Source organism: Thermobia domestica, chromosome 12 (genome assembly GCF_964235325.1).
Source record: "Thermobia domestica chromosome 12, izTheDome1.hap1.1, whole genome shotgun sequence".
NCBI classification, from domain to species: Eukaryota; Metazoa; Arthropoda; class Insecta; order Zygentoma; family Lepismatidae; genus Thermobia; species Thermobia domestica.
The window spans coordinates 137,724,118-137,747,634 of NC_137465.1; the positions used below are offsets into that span (position 1 = coordinate 137,724,118).

General features: G+C 35.4%; 1 protein-coding gene across 1 annotated transcript in view; it reads left to right on the forward strand.

Moving 5' to 3' along the window:
- LOC145665793 (ras-like protein family member 12) overlaps nt 1-18,084 on the forward strand; it is a 493,554-nt gene extending 475,470 nt beyond the window's left edge. Inside the window, exon 6 of the mRNA XM_081732911.1 lies at nt 16,082-18,084. Coding sequence (XP_081589037.1) covers nt 16,082-16,221 — 140 coding nt within the window. The 3' untranslated portion in view covers nt 16,222-18,084. The remainder of the gene's footprint in view (nt 1-16,081) is intronic.
- Nucleotides 18,085-23,517: the final 5,433 nt, after the last annotated feature.

Consider the following 23,517-nt stretch of genomic DNA (forward strand, 5'->3'; position numbering starts at 1 on the left):
GATAATGGAAGAATTGCTGGAACGACAAAGTGGTAGAGGAAACGGGAGTAACCTGAAAAGACCCACGAGGACAAAGTTGACCACCATAAACTTTCTTGGTTCGGGATTGAATCAGCAATCCCACACACAAGAGGTAAGCGTTCTACCACGGAGCCACCATGCTCTGTCTTGTGTTTAGTGGTGAGTTGGCCACATATTCTTATAATATGATGTGTTGATATAGGTAGTTGTGAAAAGTGAAGGATTGACTTACAGTGAATTAGACAGATTTACTCCCTGGATTATGTCTTCTTGGGTACTGAATTATCCTGGAAATGCCAAATGACGAATTCTGCAAAGCATCTAAAGTAACGTAATCTCGAATGACTCTCTTCGTTGTCAGATATTTCGCGTGGTCCTTATTTGTCTTTGCCTAGGCACAATATCTTTAACTCTTGTAACTCCAAAAGTGAAATGATCTTCTTACACTTTTTCACTGCTTCGTTGTATACATGACTCCAAAAGGGAATTACCACCTGCAGTTCTCCCTTTCCTGAATCCCAAAAGCAGGGCCGTTGGGGTGATTAAAAATTAGAAAGCGTTCGACCAAACCTCAATTTTGTTTTTTAAAAAATAGCAGTGTGGCGAACTGCAAATAAGAGAATAAAATAAATTGTTAAGAATGACCATTTTATTATCGTGAGCGCAATGGATCACATAAAAAGTTACAAAATAATCTTATTAAGCAGTTCAAACAAGACGAATGGTAACAAATAGATATCAGAGGGAAGCAGTTTCTCCCCTTCTTCCAAAAAAAGTAAAAAAAAATAAATAAAAAGATTACATAATATAAAAGCTTCATATAAAAGCCTAACAGCACAAAAACAAACATCTTCACGAAACGAAAAGAGAGACAAACACAAAATAAGGGACGCAAGTGGTGTAGCAGACTTACGGACCTCCCATGCAAGATAAAAGGACAGACCTAGGTTTAAACTAAATTGTTAATTATTATTATTAATATTATTCTCGTTTAATTTTCAAAATTTCTGACTCGGCCTAATAGCATGTGTGCATATAGCGGTCATGTGTGCACTTTTTGTCAATGAGTGGTCCCAAAGGCCAAAAGGGATCGAATTCTCGGAGAGAAAGGAACAGAAAAGCTTTCTTAACATAAATTCTAAGTCAAAGTTCGAGCACTTGGTTTTGACTGGTGCCTTTTGTTTCTGTTTTTCTCTAAACAGAAAATTTCTGGCGGCTAAGAAGTTACAGTATATAATATTGCAAATTTGCAAGTGGGTTTAGTTACATTGCAATTTTTCATTAGAAGATATTACTGTAAAAATGAAGTTTTATTTCTTCATTCATCGCATGTCTTAGGAGCCCCCTATTCCTCATCCCCCGAATATAGATGTCGAGAATTTAGGATGTTGATATATCGATGTCGATATATTTCCGATATCGATTGTTGATATATGTCACTATCGACATCCACGATATCGATATATCGATTTATCGCACTGGCCTAGATCCGAAAACTGATGCAATAATAATAATAATAATAATAATAATAATAATAATAATAATAATAATAATAATAATAATAATAATATACAGGGTGTTTGAAACATTCATTTAGTCGCTTTCAAATTGAATACGAAACTTGGTGTTCAAATAAAAGACTCAACTTCCAGTAGAACTGTAAATCTCCGAGACACATGTAGGATAATGTCAAACGTTTGACGTGATTTGTTTCTGCGTGGTTCAATTGCAAATTCGGTAGTGTTCGTTGGACGTACTGATCTGAAATACATTCTAATAAACCCATAAGTACATCATACTTTCCATTCCGGTCTATCTACTAATGCAAATTGAGCAAAAAGAAAGAAAGAAAAAAGGAAAAGAAGCGAAAAAGAAAGAATGAAAAAAGAATGAGTGTGTTAGTTTATTGCTAAATTTCTATCAGAAAGACCCTACATTTAAAGTCCAAACTATGTCAATGAAAGTTGCGAATGTTCAAAAGGAAACTTGGGTGTTCCTTCTAGATGTAGCAGACTTTTCATGTTTCAAATTTCAAATGTGAATAAAACAAATTGAATTATAGGATGTAAACAAATTTTGTGTCAAACTATTAGAAATAAAATCTTGTTTTGAAATAACCAAAGAGGGGGGCCAATTTTCTAGTCATCTCCGAAGATTATTTGTTCCGAACATGCAGAGTCGATTCCATCTAATGCGGAGATCACGTAATTTGTGCAGTTGCAGCCATTATAATATGCGAAGAAACGATACTATAAAAGCGGGGAGTCGAACTGAGATTTTCCATTTCAAAGTCTTGCACGATAACCGATTGCTCCACCAATTGCTCTGCCCAAACTTTTCTTAACAAATGGTGTAGGTTTTTTTTTCTGAGATTGATAACACGAAAACTGTATACTAGAAATCAATAAAGTGTTTGGATGTCCTGGTAATTTCTTCGCCCTTTTCCAACCAACATTCGTAAATCGTCTCTGTCATGATACAGGTATTTGCTTCCACGTTCTTAAGGATTGCTCGCATAGTACGAGAAGTCGATTTTTCACGATCATTCACTTAAAAACAACTTCGTCGTGAACAGGATCTGAACCTAGGTTGGATAATTGTACTGCTTGACAGAACGCTACGTTATCCCTAAACTACCATGCCACATGAAGCTGAAACCCAAATATTACTAAGTTCGTTTTAAAACGAAACGGCCCCTTCCTGTAAGGTTAGTTACACCAAAATGTATCGTACCAGATACCAGGTAGTGGCGATAGCTTAGGAACCAAGTTCTGAGTATGAGAATTAAATCTGTCATATCTGTAGTTTGGTGTGGAGAAGAAACAAAATTGTGAATCAAAAGTTTAAGAACAACTCAAGTTATTAATATATAAACTATGCCAAATATTATTGACATATAGCATCATAAAAGTATTACGAAAAACGTTTTGAAAGGAAGATAAAGAACGTGTAACTTTTAAGCTGAGGCAAAGATACTCAACGTAAACACTGTAAAGACGAATCGCTTACCTCACAGTGATTTTGGTTCAGTGGTGAGGGCGCCTAGCCAGTAATCTGGAGGTCCTTGGATCGGATCCACGCGGAAAGGTTTTCTTTTACTTTAGGATTTTTGGTGGGGATTGTTCGGCAATAACACACGTTTTATTGTTTTCAGTTATTTGAATACTCGGATGTTTCAATGCTCGATTTATCCTATCATCAGGAATAATAATATTAATAATAATAAACTAATAATAATAGTAATGATCTCGAAGAAGATTAAAAGGAAGAATTTTATTATTGCTCAGGTAATACCATTATAACCAGAAACGTAGCATTTGGCAAGAATATTTCGGTTTTGTTTTATGTTGCCAGTGAGAAGAGAAATTTCTCATCTACTTTCTAAAACAAAACAAACAGAACCGAGACGAGAATTAAAATTTTAATTCGTGACGGGACACGGAAAACTCAAATTATGTTTCGCTTTTGAGACGAGAATCGAGACGAAATGAAAAATATCGTAAATATTTATCGTCTTATCTCGATTCTCGAAATGGTTTTCGTCCATTCTTTAAGTAACAATTGCTCAGTAGACTGAATCTGATGCTCTATTTTGTTACTTCCTGTTTCGGAGCTCATCGAATTATGGTCCGTGTAGGTATTGTTTGTCTGCATAGATTTATAATTAACTTCGCATATCCTAAAAGTTATTTTATTATACGCTTTACTAGTATTTAGTTATTTTTCATTACAGATATTTTCCTTAAAAGGTACAAAGGAAAATTTTGCACATGAAACTTTAGTGGTACGCTTTACCTTAAAAGTTGGGTAGTTGTAGAGGTGTATCTTCGAGGTACGAACCTCCCTCTTCGAGATTCCCACTAATCCATAAGTTGTGTCTAATTTTAGGGCTGCTTTAAAAATTTAATACCGATATTATTATTACTATTTATTTATTAGTGAGGTCAATGGTTCACCCTGTTACACGTAGCTTCCGTCCAGTGGGCATTGTGCTGAAGAAACGCCGTGTGTGAAGGTTTTCTCGGGTTTTTGTTTCCTCCCACGTTCTTATTCCACTATTTCTTTCACTCTCATCATCGAACTTTCCTTTAGCTTACCAAGCATAACCATAAAATATAAAAACAATTTTTCTTAGGTCTCTTGTAACTACACTACCCGTACTTTCTACATGAATTCACCTGGAAACTTTCCGTTTAACACTTACCTAGTTGTAGGGACGTACGCAGAGGGTATGTTGTTTTGATTCGGACTCGTCTCTCCAATCCCGACAATTTTGTAGCTATTGCTTGATTTTAGGGGCGATTTTACAGATTAAAATGCAATCTGTCCTCATACAGAATTTGTCTTCTATATGAGTTTTATTTTTATTATTATTATTACTAAAGATTTGAGAAGTCAATATTACAACCTATTCTAATGCAAATAAGCATACCCAAGTTGATAGCAAAAATGAAAAGAAATTAGTTCGGACACTGTCGGAGGATGGATTCTTCTATGAGATACTTTGGAAGGATTGGTTTATGAAGCCTTATCAGAAACTTAATATTGATTTGTCTTCATCACGATACATAGTAACGCCCTTTCTATGGATAAAAATCTTTGGATTATGAATGCGTTATTTGATAATGATACAAGATATACGTAAATATAAGAAAGAATAGTTCTTAGTTACAAATTTTGGTTGAACGGATATATGAAAAGAGCTGCAAATGGCGAACGAAAATATCATTACTATTTCTAGTAATAAGGAAAGAAGTTAGAAACAATTGCACAAGTGCTACCAAACAATAACATTTCAGACACATTTATGACTCAAACTAGGCCCTAAGGATGACTATTATATATTCGTGAATTGTTTGTTAAACATGTTACGTTCTCAGACAGTAAGAGTCAAGGTTTTATACATGTGACGTCATGTTGTTAGTATGTCCCCTTGAAGAAAGTCTACTTGCAAGACCGAGAGAAATTAAATATATTTCATGTTATTATAGTCAGAGGTATCAACATCGTAAATTATAAAAATTTCTTTAATCACCTCAGCGGAAATTGAACCTAGAACCCCTAACTTTCGAGACGAATGCTCAAGCCACTACCATAAGACAGCTATGTTAAGTAAGAGTCAAAAAACATTAGCGTATGCAGGAAATTGCACATGTTTACAATTCCAATATTTTATTAACGATGAAATACTGTGATTTCGTTCATGATAAAATAGTATAGTCATGAGAATTCAAATTTAAATTAAAAAAGACATAAGAAAAAATAAAGATATAAAGGAGAAGGTGGTCCTAAGAGTAATACGAACCCTCATCTGGAACATGGTGTCTCAGACCACTCTTTTTTCTGATTCACAGAAAGTATCTCCGTAACTTGTCTCAAGTATACTATTCGGTTATACTATTTTTACAGTTATTTCCAGTAACCTTGAACGACAGGGACACAAACATAGATATATCGAGGAAAGTTAAAATTTCAAACGCTCTCCCACCTGCAATCGAACGCGGACCCCCGACCACTAAAGTATCTGATTGGTGGTTTACCTGGTTCCTTCCCAGTGCAAGTAAACTTGAAGTCAATAACATCGTGCTCTTGGGTTTTCTCTGGACACTCCTTTTTCCTTCCACTTACATTAATCGTCGGACATTAAACGCAATTTTGAAACTGTTAACCGAAACCAAACGGAACTGACAAGGAATCCGTTGAGCGCGAGGTCGCAAGTTCAATCTCTATTAATGCTCATTGGAAAGTATAGTGTGAACAATGATGATAGGAAAAATATTAACTGCTAATGACTCACCATGTGCATGAGGAGGGCGACAGAAAATTCGTGTCTGGGAGGTGCCGAGATCAACCTTCTGTGGAATATATGTATTACACTTCATAAAATGGACATCGACGCCATTGACGAAGTGTTCAAAACAAACCATTAACTTGCATCATGAACATCAAATGTAAATGACTCACCACAGTGATCACAAATCTTCGCACCATCAAGATCGAAGACGAACTTCTTGGGAGTTCCAAACCGTTCAGGATGTTCAGCTAATTATCCACTTTTAAAGAATGCATATAAAGGCATACTGATATGAGGAGGTGACAATTGATGAAATGTGATGGCACCCATTACACTAATATGATTCTATATGCATTCTTTAAGAATGGATACCTAGGTGAACGCCGCGAACGGTTTGTAACTCTTAAGGAGTTCGCCTTCGATCTTAATGGCGCTAACATTTGTGATCACTGTAGCGCAACATTTTTCATTTTGTGTTCATGGTGCAAGTTAATGGTTTGTTTTGAACATTTCCTGATTTGCCGACGATATCTATTTTGTGAAATGTAATACACATATCGCATAGAAAGTTGATTTCTGCACTTCCTGGACACGTATTTTCCGTCGCCCTCCTGATGCATCTGGTGAGTTATTAGCAGTTAATATTTCTCCTGTCATCATTCTTCACGCTATACTTCCAAATAAGCCTTATTAGAGATTGCACTCAAGACATTCCGGGTGAGAAAGTTGAATTTTTTATTACTATTCAAGGGCAAGGAAATTGCCAAGACATTTGAAACACTTCATTGATATGCAGCATACAATTTTCGTTTTATCGTTTTTACAGAAAACACTACACCATTTGTTAAACAAAGTTTGGGTAAAGGAATCGGTAGAGTATTTGTTATTGTGCGAGACTTTCACGTGGAAAATCTCGGTTCGATTCCCCGATAAGTAGTATAGTTTTTCGCATAAAATAATGGCTGCAAATGTGCGAATTGCAACGTTATATCCGCAATAGATGAAATCGATACTGGATGTTCGAAACAGATAAATCTTCGGAGATGACTAGAAAGTGGCCCATCCTCTTTGGTTATTTCAAACCAAGATTTTATTTCCATTAGTATGACAAAATTTCTTTCCATTTTATAATTCAATGTATTTTATTCATATTTGAAATTTGAAACATGCAAGGTCTGCAACATCTAGAAGGAACATCCAATTTTCCTTTTGAACATTTGCAACCTTTCATTGACAGAGTTTGTACTTTAAATATAGGGTGCTTCTGATATAAATTTAGCAGTAAACTAACACTCATTCATTTTTCGTTCTTTCTTTTTCATTTCTTTTCCTTCCTTCCTTCTTTCTTTCTTTCTTTCTTTCTTTTTGTTCAGTTTGCATTAGTAGTTAGTCTGGACCTAGACTACCTACTGGGTTTATTAGAATGTATTTCAGATCAGTACGTCCAATAAGTACTACCGGATTTGCAACCAAAACACGCAGAAACAAAGCATGTGTTAAACGTTTGACATTACCTTAGATGTGTCTCGGAGATTTACAATTGTACTGGAAGTTGAGTCTTTTATTTGACCACCGAGTTTCGTATTCATTTTTAAAGTGACTTAATGAATGTTTCAAGCCTCCTCCATATATTCGTATGATTATTACTGTATTATTATTATTATTATTATTATTATTATTATTATTATTTGGTCTAGGAATTAATTCGTGCGGTTGGTACGCACACATTGAAGCTGTAGTACAAACACAAAATACATAAATACCTTAAGAAAAATATTGTCCATCGCTAGCCACCACTTTCGCCCATCTGTCAGGCAATGTACGGATTCCGTGGCGAAAGAAGTCCTCATCCTTGGAAGCGATCCAGTCTCTAGACCCATGTTTCGATATCTTCTGAAGAAGTAAACCGCTGTCCAATCAAATCGTTGTTCATGCAATCGAACAAGTAGTAGTCCGAAGGAGCAACGTCTGGTGAATACGGCGGGTGGGGTAAAACTTCCCATCCGACATTTTCTAAATATGTTTTGACCGGTTTTGCGACATGTGGGCGGGCGTTATCATGTTGAACAATAAGTTTATCATGTCTGTTCTCCCGTTCTGGTCGTGTTCTGGCCAGAGCTAGCTTCAAACGCATTAATTGTCGTCGATAACGTTCTCCATTCATAGTTTCACCCGGTTGCAGCAGCTCATAGTACACCACACCTTTCATATTCCACCATATGCACAGCATAACCTTTGCACAGTGAATATCTCGTTTTGGTTGTGATGGACCTGGTTCACCTGGTTTCACCCAGGCCTTTTTTCGTTTAGGGTTCTCGTAATGGATCCACTTCTCATCACCCGTAATAATTCGATGCAGAAACCCCTTTCTGCTCTGTCGTTGAAGCAGCAATTCGCAAATGGTTTTTCGTCTTTCAACGTCTCTGTCTTTCAATTCATGTGGAACCCAATGTGACATCTTTTGAATCATTCCCATGGCTTTCAAGCGTTTGGAGACTGTTGTTTGATCAACGCCTAATGCTGCTGCAAGTTGTTCCTGCGTTTGACACGAATCCTGCTCGAGCAATGCTGTCAATTCTTCGTCTTGAATTTTTTTTGGCTGTCCAGCTCGCTCTTGGTCTGCCAAGCCGAAATCACCACTTCTAAACCGTGCAAACCACTTCTGACACGTTCGCTCAGCTAGAGCATGGTCACCATACACTTCCACCAAAATACGATGACTTTCAGTCGCACTTTTCTGCATGTTAAAGTAATGCAGCAGGACACCCCGCAAAAACACTTTATCAGGCACAAATTGCGCCATGTTCACTTAACTACAAACTGGTGTTGTTGACGCTTTAATCCACTGCCCTATACTACGAACGATACGCGATGACAGGGGTTTGCAACACATGTGTGGATACACGGAACTGTGGGACGCTCCGTTCGTTGCGCCATCTCTTGTCCACCCGCACGAATTAATTCCTAGACCAATTATTATTATTATTATTATTATTATTATTATTATTATTATTATTATTATTATTATTATTATTATTATTATTATTTCTTCTTCTTATTTTTCTTCTTCTTATTATTATTATTGCATCATTTCTCGGATCTAGGCCTGTTCGATATATCGATATGGATATAGTCGTATATCAACATTCGATATCGTAAATATATCGACATTGATATATGAACATCCTAAATTTTCTATATCTATATTCGGGGGGCGAGGTATAGACGGCCTCTAAGACTTGCGATGGATGAAGAAATAAAACTTAAGATTTAACATAATGTCTTCTAATAACAATTTCTTTATGACCACAAGTTGCAATGCAAATAAATCCATTTGCAAATTTGCAATATAATGTACTGTATCTTGTTTCCACCGAAAATAGTAACAAAAGGGCACCTGCCAATTGCATGTGCTTCGAACTTTGACCTAGAATTTATGTTTCTCGGAGATTTCCATCCCTTTTGGCCTTTGAGACCGCTCATAGGTAGAGTCAGAAAGTTTGAAAAGGGAATGAGTTTATTATTATTATTATTATTATTATTATTATTATTATTATTATTATTATTAGTAGTAGTAGTAGTAGTAGTAGTAGTAGTAGTAGTAGTAGTAGTAGTAGTAGTATAACAATTGTGTTTCCAAATAGAATCCCATCTCCTTATCATCTTGGATGGGAAGTCGGCAAGTCTGCTACCCAGTGGTATCCCTTATATGTGTTTGTCTCTCTTTCCGTTTCGTGTAGATGTTTGTTTTTGTGCTGTTAGATTTTTATATTAAGCGTGTACATTATGTAAGCCTTTTTTTTTATCATTTACGAGATTTTTTGGAAAAAGGAGAGAAACTGCTTTTCTCTGATATCTGTTTCTTACCATTCGTCTTGTTTGAACTGCTTAAGTAAGATCATTTTTGACTTTTTATTTGATTCATTGCCCTCACGATAATAAAATCGACATTCTTAACAATTTATTTTATTCTCATATTTGCAGTTTGCTACACTGCTATATTTGTAACAAAATTAAGGTTTGGTCTAACGCCTTTCTAATTCTCAACCACCACAACGACCGTGTTTTGGAGTTGCCTACTAGTCAGGAAAGGGATAATTGCAGGTGGTAATGTATTTTTGGAGTCGTGTATACAAAACGTGTGAACAAGGAGCAAAAGTATTACCTATCCAATAACAGATAACTTTCTCCGGCTTTTTATTCACTACAACACGATACTTTGGCGTCATCTGTAACGTAAGACAGTACACTGATAACGACACCGGCTTTATGCTTCTGGTAAAGCTACAAGTGACAACAACAGAGTTGGCTGATCTGCCGGATATATGTTGATCGTCCTTGTGAACATATTGCATATAGAATCACTTTCGGACCATTAATTTCGGTTCGTACCATTGGTTTCGAACTATATTTATTATCCTTACTATATAATATACCTTTAATAATATATATGATATACGTGAGCACATTCTGGAAGCACAGTTTTAATTTGAAAATATATCGAGCGATATATAAATCTGCTGCATATGTAACTGACCAACTGATATGGCGTTTAGTGTCCCTTTTAGCTCCAACACGTAGACCTAAGACTTAACATGGAATCCGAATCACATACGCTCCCATCGGAAATCCAATTCAGGCCTTCCACGGCGGAGACGTGTACGGTAAATGTAGCCATAAAGGAGCTTAGTGTGTACAATGAGGGCAGAGGTATATCTTATAGGTGTGTAAGCATTTTGTTGTTTGCCATCTAGAAAACCATTGTCTTAAAAATGAAACAATTGAGGATAAGTTAATTTTTTTTAATAGAAAAAGAGATAGCAAAAGAGAGATGTTATGTTGGTGCGAATGAAATATTCTCGTTGACATCTTGTGTTAAGGTCACTAAGTATGAACTAAAGTCACTAATCTAACGTCATAAACATTGTACCAGGTATAATATAAAGGCTTAAACAACAGATATTCAAGAATCAGTTGTTGAACATGGTTTTATGAACGTCTACCATTGAGTATAGGCAATTCTTTCACGAATTCAAACGGAGCCACTCTGCACATTGATCAAAAGACATTAACTGTCATTTTTGACTAGGAATGATAAATTGACATACTGTTCATTGTCAGTTTGTCAAATTTCATTCCGGTGGTACAGTATCATGTTAATATCAGCTCCTCACGAACACCATAGAAACGGACCCTTGGAGAATTCCTCGTGTATTTGTAGAGAGTTAGGCATACACCATACTACTGCTAGTGATTCCGTGCACTCGGTAAGGTGAAGAAGTTAGATAGGTGAAGAAGGTTAATAGTAGCACATGAGTTGACACCGACCAAATATTGCCATTCCAACTTTGTCAGTGTAAGGAACAACCAACAAAGTTTCCTGCAGCGAATTGTACCTTCAGACGAAGATGAACCTGCTGTATCAACCATAGTTGTGATCAACTTCTAAGATGATTTCCTGAATTATTTCTCCACTGGTAGATACTGTTGTTGCTGGTACGGTGGTCCTTGGCGAAAGTAGTCTATCATGTCTTTCTCAAGCAAGACGATACCATCAATGTAGATAGTTGCAATAATGAACTCCATAAAATGCACCAAAAACTTGTCCGAAAACATCCATTAATTATCAATAAACATGGTGTCCTCACATTGTATGACGCTGATCACCCACATGTCGCACAAAGAATGGTGCAGACTCTCCACGAATTACTCAGCAATGATATTCCCTCTATACACATCCTAATGACTATACGCCATCTCGGTCTCTTCTTGGGAGGGAATATCTTTGCTGACAATCTGGCGGAGCAATATTCAGTTGAGAACTTCTTTGCATCGCAGTCTTCAAACTTTTATCGCTACGGAATTCAATTATTGGGAGAATAATAGCAAACGTCTGTGTTTGTAGACGACGACTATATTTATGAACCAGGTATAATAGTTTCCATTTTGTTGTGTTTTGAAAATGACGCACCAAAGGCGAATATTTGATTCGCACCAACCTAATAGTAACAGTGATCTAACCTCATGAAAACAATATGTGGTAACACTTGAACTTGTATAATTTTGAATTTTTGATTGGGCCCCAACTAAAGTAGTGTATTGTTTATCAATATAATAGGTTGAATGACTATCTCTATACTCCATTCCTATTCCATATTCAAAATATAGGTTCCATCCATTTTTGATATTTACAGAGTAATTCATAAGATTTTTAGAGTGCTACATTAACTCCGCATTATGCACCTTCCTGTATGTAATATTTGTTTGCTCCTTTTTACTCATTAACTTAAGTTTTCAAAATTCAAAGTAACATTCGTTACTGAGAGTTATATATGCCCTTTAAGAGTGATACATATACATTGATTAATCAAAGTTGTAACATTAAACTTGCTTGAAAATGGAATAGTAGTTTACTTTATCTCCTGCAATGTGTGATCTACCGTACTTTGACTGATGCGCGTTTTGTTACAGATCTTTCACTTAAAGAAACTCTATACGTAATTTCATAACTTCGTTAGACGAAGTTGACATGATAGGAACTTCAAAAGTAGTAACTTATTTACGTAAGAGTCTGATGTACTTTCGTAGGAAAAGTGGCTGCAGCATTGACTTTCCCAACTGGACCAAATAAAACATGATAGTATGCCTTCCAGGAGCAAAGAAAATAGTAAGACACTTTTAACGTAATTCATTTTAACGTTATGCTCTGAGTCTAGGGAGGAGACAATTTTAATGGTAATGAACGAAACTATGAAGTGAAGAAAATGCAAGAAAACAGGAGGACCACAAGAAGGATCACGCACATGATGTTCGTTTAACACAAAGATCACTTGAAGCGAGCTGGAATCAATCTAGAAACCGCAGGCACCAGACGCGAGCTTTCTGCCAGTTGGTGATTTGATGAGTAATGTACTGCAACGCTATCGAATACGACACTGCTATTTTGCTTGCTTGTCACTACTTGCTTTATTTTGCTTGCTTTATCAACTTGAACCTGTTCCATTCCTAACACCTCCTGTCGGGTTTACTAGAAGTTGAACAAAAACTATAACATTGCAAAATTGAGCTCAAAACCACTGTTTCAGAGAATACATTGTAGCTTTTAAATCAGGTAAATCTGCTATAATATTGAAGTTTGAAATTCCACGTTAATTAATTTACAAATTGTTTTTTAAAGAAACTGTTATACGAGGTGAACGAGATGCTACCCAAAATTTCCGGGTATTTTAATATTCCGTCCAAGCCAGTAATGATGCGTATTTAAACTGGCAGTCGCACCGATAGTTGCTTCTTGATGTGTCTTTAAACTTGTAGTCCGACCGATAGTTGCTTATTGATGTGCTAGGAAAATGAAATAGTGAAGTAAGGTTTGTTTCAAACTGATGAAAACTGCAGCTGAAACCATCAAATGTTGTTAGGCTTTCTTGGTCACAAATTTTTAGTAAAACATGGTCATTGGAATGCTCGTAGTGTTTCAAAAATGGTCGGGAGAATATGGAGGCTGACAAATATTCACTGCCAAATATAAATAAGTGTTTCAACATGAATCGAATATCTTTTTGAAACGACTTTTGGTGATTGCTTGACATGTTCCGAAAATGTGCTATAGTGTCCCATCAGTGAATAAGGAACGTCACAGTGCTTTCTATCAGCAGTTAATAGGGAAGTGTCTTAGAGTTTTCAAAATGTATCTAAACGTTTTGTGTGTTAAATGAATATACACGACCAGAAATTACTTTTAAACTGTGTTAGAACATTTTAAAGATTACTATTTACAATTAAATGTCGTTTCTGTTGCACATGCATGTTCACATGAGAAGTTCAGGTTCATTTTAAACACTTCTAAGGGAGTTCTAATTAATTACCTTTAAGATGTATTCTAGACAGCTGTTGCTTACTGGTAGAACACTTCAGGAAATTTTTGAAAATGCTAAACAAATACAATAAGTCGTTTCTTAAAAAAATATCCGAACATTGATTACTTTCTTCCAGTATTCGGGTTTATTGTCATCATAAACAATTCCGGAAGCAATCGGAAAAGTTAATAAATTTATCCTTGAGGACAGAAGGGAGACAATCCTTGACTTTAGATAGATTAGGTAGATTTGTACTGTCATAAAGCCACATCAACGCATGGGGAAGGCACTGAACACGAGACGAATTACATAAACAATTATTAATCTTAGAGACATCTGGTACAGGAAAGAAAATAACACTGTCCTTTACTCACTCTATTTGCTCTACATAGGCAGTTCTCATTTTTACTTCTTTCCTAAAGTCAAATTCGAGTTGAAAGTGCGACATTTCAACTCTACCTAAGAGATCCAAGTAAAGTCATAGTAGTGTTTGAACATGTTACAAACAGCATATTTCTAGCAGTGTTTCTAAGAATAGGAAAATAGCTAGTGTTATGGTGCACAAGCCCGAGAAGACCACTTTGAATGCGATGACGTAAATTAAGATTTAGGGTAAATGCTCTTATTTTTACGACGAAACTACTGGAAAACTTTGGGTAGCAACTGGTACATTTATTACACTGCATTGTATTATATATTATACTTTATTATGGCAGTTGTAATTGTGGTTATTTCTTAGTGGCGAATAAACTAATTGTATATATTGAAAACAAAATTATGTTTGCGTTCTTGAAATTATGTCCTTCAAGACAAACACTTTGGTAAATATAAAGTTACTAGACTTCCCGATTTAGTCCGGACAGGCATTTGTTTTTGATACTAGTCCCAGCTTGTATTCAACTAATATCAAAACACGAAAATGTCTCTATTTTTTCTAAAACAGATAGATATTTTATTTTGCATAGTTCATTATTTTTATTATAAAATGTATAATGTTCATTAGTAACATGTATAACTTAAACCATCGCTTATGCATATTCTATCCAAAATCATTAATATTTTTTAAAACAAAAATACGGTAACATTTTCTTCGTGGTGGTAAAATTAATCTAAGGAAACTGAAAAGTATTGTTTATTATATTTATATACCAGAATAATACTTCTGAAAGTTGAATAAAAATTGTAACACATAGAAATCTTCTTTTGAGCACTGATGAGTTATAACATGATGAGCTTGTCATCAAGGTGGAAGGTGTTAGTTGACTACTAGAAATGGGGATATGGCAAAACTCAGCATCATGACATTGTAGTAATCATCTCAAGCTCTTGCAAACTGAAAACATGTTCCTTTTTACATAGTGCATAAAGTGACTTCAGGTAGTAGCTGGAATGCTTACCACACTAATGTACCCGGAACAGAGTCAAAGTTGAAAGTCAATAGAGAGCAGGAAGCCCAATTTTTGTTTTAATATCGCATTTTAATAGTAGATTGATAGATACACACAAAATAATATTAAACTAATAATAAATTGTATGTTAAATATTATTCAAGTAATAATAAAATATATAAAAAATACCAAAATGTTGCTAAGAGAAGAATGTCACACAAGAACTGAATTCTAATATACAGGTAGAAATTTATGTGCTGCCCTGTCCATTTTAAGCCTAGCTCTTTAGCCCACGTTTCACACTAAAGTAAACTGTCAATAATTACCATGTGTTCTTAATTTCCACATTCAATTGAAAAGTTCCAGAAAAATGTCACGATTTCAGGCTATGAAAATATGTTAGCTTCAATAATATATAATTCGTGACTTTTCTTATTTATTTATTTATTTATTTATGTATTTACTTGTTGTTGGAAATTTTGACGGTAGCTTAGATTTCTATGTAGGAAACTTTTAGACCAGGTTTATCTGCGTAAGCATATGGAAGTTTTCTTAGAGTTGAGTTGATTTTTAGTTTAGCGTCCCTTTCAGCAGCGAGGCTAGGACGTGGACCTACTGATTAACGTGGAATCCGAACCACATGAGCTCCCACCGGGAATCGAACCCGGGTCTCCCACGCCAAAGGCGCGTATGCTAACCGCTTAGCCACGGAGGAGCTCTAATTTTTCTTAGAGCAACAAAAGCAACAGAGTAACATGATAAAATCATCCCCTTCACCCCCATAAGAAAAAGAAACGTAATTCGTTTTTCTAGAACACGGATCATAACCTACATTGTGAAGATAAACGTTAACAAAGCAATATGCAAAATTTGGTGAAATAACAAGTTATCAAAAGGAGAAATGTTACACAAAACCATGAGTAATCTTTGCTGTAAGCAAGATTATATTTTTCTTTGTATGCAGAAAAGAAACTAGTATATTAAGAAAATTCCTCTTTTCTTAATCTTATTTTTTCTTTCAGATCGAGAGCGACGACCGCGATCTCCTGGTCAAAGGCAAAAGACGGTCGCATTGCGTAAAGAAAGCAGGGATCATGGAGTAAACTCGAGATTCTCGTTCCTCAAGGGAAAAGGATTTAAAGGAATTTTTCAATCAACATAAAAAAATGGTCTTCGTGAGTGAACTGAATACCCGTGAAGAACTTTATAGCAACGAAAGGAAAGTGAAGTGAATGAAAAACGAAACGCATTTAGAACAACATGCAGTTGGTAACAAAGTCTTAAGAAGTAAATCGTTCACTGCAGATTGTTATTCTGCATTGCTGTAAGATAGAAGTTTTGAGCTGTGTACAGCTTTCGACGCCATATTTTCTGTAAAACAGAAGTTTATTTTTAAAAAAGTAAAGACTTCGTCAGCAAAAGTGCATACGCCCTCAAATTAAATTTGTGTTATTTCTTATACTGTATTATATATATAATACCTTATACACAAGCCCATATGCCGATATTTAGGTATTTTACGTCCCTGAACCCAGAACATTTTGCACCCTCCCCCTTATTTATTTAGTATAAGCTTAAACTACATATAAGGCCGGTAACTAGGCAGAGCGTACAGAACTAAATGCACTGATTACACTGGTAGCCGATAAGCAATAACACTGGTAACTTCTACCGCAAATGCCATTACAACGAGAATATTTGTTGTGCAGTGGTTATAGCATTGTTCTCAATATAGATCTCCTTTAAATTTCTCACTCGTGGGCATTTTTTTTTTTTTTTTTTTTTTTGTATATCATACTTCAATCTCGATTTTTAAATATGCTACCCCTGGAAATTTGACGCCCTGTGGCCTGTGCGTAAATACTGGTCAGCCTATATGTTGTATAATAGCTAGAAAGTCAGTTCGCATTGAAAGCAAATTAACAATGAAACATGGGAAATATTATTTTCGAAGTACATAAAAAGGCTTCTAACACCACTTCATGTGTCGTATACATGAACTCGGAGAATAACAATGAAAATTTAAATTGAATATTTAAAAGAGAAATACATCATTACGTGAATTCTTGTCTACACCAAGTGTGAAGCAGCAGAACAATTGTCTTTGTGTTTCAATGTTCATTATTTATGGCACCAAAAAGTGTGTTGTTTGTTGAGAATGATGTAGTATTATTCTGCTACAATCGATTGTTTATTTATTTATTTATGAAAAATATACACTGTTAAGTATCATATTTTCTTTCTTGTTCTTTAATTTCATTTAACAGTGACACACACACTCCTAACAGTATTCGTTAACTTTCGAATGAATGAAAAACATTTTAAAAAATATATAGTTTATACTGACTGCATATAAAATCTTTGCCAGAATATGTTGCACTGAGTACTAGCTGACACAGACGAAATATTTAAAAAGTTACACCTACAAAAAGAAGAGCAGATCACAATTTTGTAATTCCACTATCCTCAAGGATGACAGTTACACACGAAAATCCTCTTCTGGTTTTCTTTCATGAAATTTCACCTCTTTGACTACCTGCAGTGTCTTGTAGCGTTAGAGAGTATGTTCCACACAGCGTGATGTCACTGGACTCAACATATAATATGCTACATCTGCAGGTTTCAGATCTTGCTTGAACAATTTCCAACGTTGATCTTCCGTTGAAGACACCGGCAATGATGGTTAAAGTTCTGTATCGGGGAATGTTATTCAAGATGGTTCTGAATTTGTCTCTAGCCAAATCTCCTGTTTGTTCCCTCATCGTTGATAACTTTGTTTTACATCTGTGGTTTGAAAGCTGTCATGCACGCTTACACCATTTCTCTCCAATCGCTCAATGCATGACACAAGGAACAAGAAACTAGCAGAAATGTGAACAAAATCGCCTTTCAGTTCTGTATTTTGAAGTATTTGCTGAACGGCATTAACATACATGACCTTCTCTTTAAAAACATACAATTATTTTTTACATGTTTGACTCAAATCAAGTTACTATTTACAAACCTTGATTGAAGTTTATGGATTTCATTTCCAGGCAAGTTATATGTACCATTTTCGGATATAGAATGCTTAAGGCTGTTCCTGCCTTTAGTATGTATCTGGCTACATCTGTTACAAATAAGAGGAGCCTGTCGCCTGGAACACGTTCTGGTTATAGTGTCTCTGCATTGAGTTGTAGAGCTGCATTGTTGAAAGTTTTGCCTTCTCCAACTGTTCAACATGTACAAGGAATATTTCTCCCCATGTTCCATTTGTACAATATTCACAAGCGCAATATTAACTGTCAAAGACGATCAACAGTTTGTTGTTTCGTTAACAAATAGCTATAAGTGTTTGTTTCTCACTTAGGCCTGGATGATACATAGAGATTCACTGTATATATATTTTCCACGTAGGCCTGCCTAAGCATCGATTTCTGAGGAATTTTCCTCTCACAGTACTTTTGAACAAACTCGCAAGAATTGATTCTTTCGACTTCCGAAGAAGAATACCAGATGCGATAAATACTTCGCACAGGTCATTGGTGAAAAAAGATAGCCGACGTCCTTGACCTGGCACTACATGCTCAAAAATGCATATGCTACGTTCGTGTTTTCCTCGTGCCTCGCTGTGCCTAGATGCTGCAACACTCAAGAGCTTTTTGAATATACGAGAGACATTTCACATAGCTTTCGAAACAAAATTTTATCATATATGTAGAAAATATTACTGCCAATTTCCCTAACAAACTCTCAATTTAAACAAATCTGATTTCTTTACACAAAGCACTGTAATCAACTCAAACTATTGTGTCGCTTAGTCGACGATTGATTCTGCATTTTCTTTGACTAATGCAATGCAACTACAGTTGCCTCGTCAAACCATGCTCGTTGACATGAAAGGGATATCAGTACATTTTATAACAGTCGTTTTAAGCATTGTTGTTACATGTTCTCGACAAACACAACGAATCCCCACGTTCTTTTCTCGACGCCCATCTCTTTAACGTATTATTGCTAAAATAAAAAGAATGTCAAATATCTACTAGTTTGAGCAAGGGAAGTGTACAGCTCAAAAGATGACGAGAAGAACCCTAAAAAAGGGGTATCGGGGAAAGGTCAACGACACGGTCAAGTCTATTTTGGGTTTTTGAGGTTTGGTCTATACTTAGATGTCGTCTGCTACTCCGGGTAAAGTTATATGTGTGCTATTCCGTGTGAGCTGTACTTTGTCTAGCAAAAGTAATTATCTTAAGTTTTCTTTCATTGTTGTAAAATTTTTAAAAAAAGTGTTAAACACCAGTTCAAATATTTTTCATTCCTCGCAGTCGATTATCGTCAATGCATACATAAATGAAGGGTAAAATTTACGTCACACAAACTCAGATAATTGTACAGAAATGTTTTCAGTCTCTCAAAATAAGTGCACAATTAAGATAGAAAAAAAAACTTTTAAAAAATGATTGTGCGAAAGAACATGTCGAAATCATAGAAAAATATATCATCTTGCCCAAAAAGAAAATATGTATTGTTAATAATTCGTTATATATATATATATATATATATATATATATATATACATCATAACATGAAGTCCCAAGGCCTATTAATAGCACCTAACGAGAATACCTGAAATGAGATACGCCAATCTATATAATTTAGTTGAACAAATCACTGTAAATCCTCATGTGTGGTTTTCGATAAAATGTAGCAAAATGAATTTCGATGGCATTGAAAATTACATCGTTCGTTGCCTACCTGATGGACATGAAAGTTTTTATTTCCAGGAATAGATTACTTATTTGTTTATTTATGTATTGTGTATGAGAAATATATACTATTAAGTAGGAGATTGTGTATGTGTTGCTGTTGTTGGATATCCCACTAAATGTTTAAAACAAAGGGAAATTATTATTATTATTATTAATAATAATAATAATAATAATGTATTATGATATCGAAATATAGCATAAATTATCGGCTAATTTACATGATTCTTTGATGTACAGCGTTTTATTGTGTTGGGTGTAGGAGTAGGACACTCAGATTTAGAGTTTAATAATCTCGAAATACATACGAGTCACATGTAAATTCTACAAAGTTCTGAAGTAACAAATATTCAGATCTTGGTTGAATATCCACCACCGAGCTATCTTTAATGTAGCTCTTGTTGACGTTATGAGTGTATTAATAGTATACAGTTCTATAAGAATCACTTTTTAAAATTCATTACTTCTAAATATTTTTGATCTCGAAAGTTAATTAGAAATGGTTAAATTGTTGCTTTTCCTGAAGAGTCTAGCTTATTCCTCTTTTGGTGCTGGGTTTGGGTCAACCGCTCTGTTTGTGCTACACACCGGACGGTCTTTGATGTAGAGAGTGCATTAAGGGATTATCCACATATTACGTAACGCGGCTAAGGGGGAGGGGGTTCGGCCTTGCGTTAAAAATGTAACAAAGGGGAGGAGGGGGGTTAGGTCCTCGTTACATAACAAATATTTTTTGCTGCAATTTTTATTTTTATTCTCTAGGTTTATATGCATTTTTTTAACAAATAATTCTATTCAGTTGTTTTCTTTCCTTTAAATAAATAAACAAATGTGTCTATTATTTTGGGAAATTGCGAACATATAGTTTATATAAATTGAATCATGCAGATTCGAAGACACTACTGGACACTAGCATGACTGGTGACGAACACTTCGTGTATTACAATACAATAAAACTCCGTTTTATGGCTATCAGAACATTGCACTTATGGCACACGCTTCTCTGAAATTAGTAGTTAGTGATCGTAACCACCGCTTGAAGAATGCCCTCATGTTCCCACTCGTATCGCTATTTCTAAGAATATTATTTAAAACTTTAGATTAGAATCATTACCCCACTCTATTCTTCTAAGGGGTTTTGCATATGAAACAGAAGAAAGTTTTTTTTTTTTTTTTCGTGAAATGATATTTTCCACGACGGAACGATCTACGATTTGGAGGAAAATATTAAAAACCTAATTCGTGGAATATTCATCTCGTACTGAATTTTTGTAGTTTTGGATTTAATATTTCTGAACAAATCGAGTTTGTTTGCATTCTGGCGCTAATTTAGGACTATTTGAAAAGAAGTTAAACTGAAATACAGAGTCCAAAGAAGATGTTCGAAAACTTGTTTTCAAAGATGTTCCTGCTCCTTCACATGCCCAGCCACTTCGAATCCATGGTCGACGAGGAAGAGAATTTCTTTGCATCGTCGACACTGGCGAACTTCAAATACACGAAGCATCCTAGATCCCGGAAAACGTGGTCGATGTCAGTTACTTAGATTCTGTTTCTTCTGCATTTTCCGGCAGTATTTTGTCCTTGCAAATCATCGATGACCTAGAAGGATGGGTGCGATCTCCTTAGAAAAATACAATATGCAATTTCTAAGAATCAAAACTGGTTAATTAAACAGCTTTATGGGATTAAAATATTATTACGATACTACCATTTTCTAACACTTTGATTTGGTGACGAAAACCACTACAAATATATTCAGAATACAAACATTTTGTAATAAAAAAAGTTGTAAAAATAGCTTTTTGTTGTAATAACCCGCAAAATAAGCAAAATTGGTAAATAAATAAAAATCAAAGTGTTACATAACAAATGGGGGAGGGGTTCCTCCTTGCGATACGAAGTGTGGCAAGGAGGATGGAAGGGGAAAGTGTTGTAAAAACTAGCGTTAAATAATATGTGAATGTCCCCTAATCCTGTGTGACGTAGTTAAAACTATGTTTTTATTCAGAGCAACAGTGGCTCGGTTATAGAGTGCTCACTAATATTGCTCATGAGAGGAAAATTTTTAATCTCGTCTGCGAAACGACTTGAGAAATCTATTCCGAAATTCGAAGGAATACGAAACATTTCTCGAGTTTCAGAGGAAAAGCTAATTCACCCACGATTCAATGTTACATGATTCACAGTTAAAACATTGTAAATTGAAAATGAAATCTTTGAGTTTTACGTCCCACGGTTATGCCGGTTAGGCTAAAGGAGACGGTGAAGATGAGAAATGAATGAAATGGTGGAATGAAGAAAGTGGGAGGAAGCGGGAGAACCCCGAGAAAACCCACGCACACGGTGTTTGTCCACCACAAAGTTCACTTGGCGGGGGCTGGGATCGAACCCGGAACCCCAAGCACCAGAGGTGAACGCTCTACCACTGAGCCACCGCGGCCCCACATTGTAAATTGATAAAGTGAGTGTGCGAATATAATAGTGAACTTGTATGAACATTTAAAGATGCACTTGTTACACAGTATATATTTTTAAATACTGTTATGTCACTTTCTTTGTAAGTCTTTCGTAGAGTAGAAGAGTTACGTTCTCTTATAGACGAAATTAAGAAAAAAGTCATTAGGGTATAAATTTTGAACATAACTTTACGAAATGAGACGAAGAAAGCTTTCCGAGAATCGAGACGAGACGAGACTTCGAGAGAAAAATTTACTAGACAAAACAGAAAAACATAGGCCTATTCCTCGTCTCCTGTCATTTGATGTGCAACACCAGTACTCACATTTTGTCTGAAGGGTATGTGGTTCGATCCAAGCCCATGTATGTTTATAGTGGAGAACAGTGAGTTCTCCCATTTCCTTCTACAATTCTCTAATAATCATTCACTTTCATTAACTATCCATCTCCTTTAACGTATTTATGAGACGCAAAACTACAAATTTCATTTTATTTCTCTTGCAAATTCTGAATTGTAACACTTCTGGAGCAAGAACATTAGTATCAATACACGAATTTTGTTGGTGACGGTACAAAAGTAGAGATATAGGAGGTACTCCAATTGACCCCGGAAAAAAAGCTGATTGAAAATAATAATCAACCATTGTAAAATAAGTTGCTTTTTAATCCACGAATATCGTGAATTTGAATCTCTTATGCCGTAGTGTGTCTTTTAAAAACAAATATTACTTTCAGAATGTTTCATGATGCAAGTTATAACGCGAATTACAAACTCCATCAAACTTGAAGAGAGATGTTCTCAACCCTTATACGTATATGACTCAACAAAGAAGTCAAAGAGAGTCACTTCTTTAGATTGGTTGCTATAGGAACTATACAAGCTCAGGCTTTTAATCGTGAAGATAAGGTAAAGAAAGCTCTCCAGACTTTAAGAATTGGAACTGTCTAAAAGGAAACAAGTATACGATTTTAAGTTGGAGATTAATATAATAACAAACTTAGTAAACGCTGAAGTTAATTTGTGCTTGCTTTGAGGTTTGTCTGATTATTTTCCTTAAATACATGTTGTGATCTATCCACACTGGACTGGACATCAATATTACTAGAAATGGTATAACGTGGTTAGTTGGGTTGTCTATGCTTTAAAAGGAATGGATATGGAAAATTGATAACACAGATCGAAGTTTCTAAATTTTTGAAAAGTTACAGAAACAAGACTCACTGATTTTGACAATTTTAGGTCCCTGAAT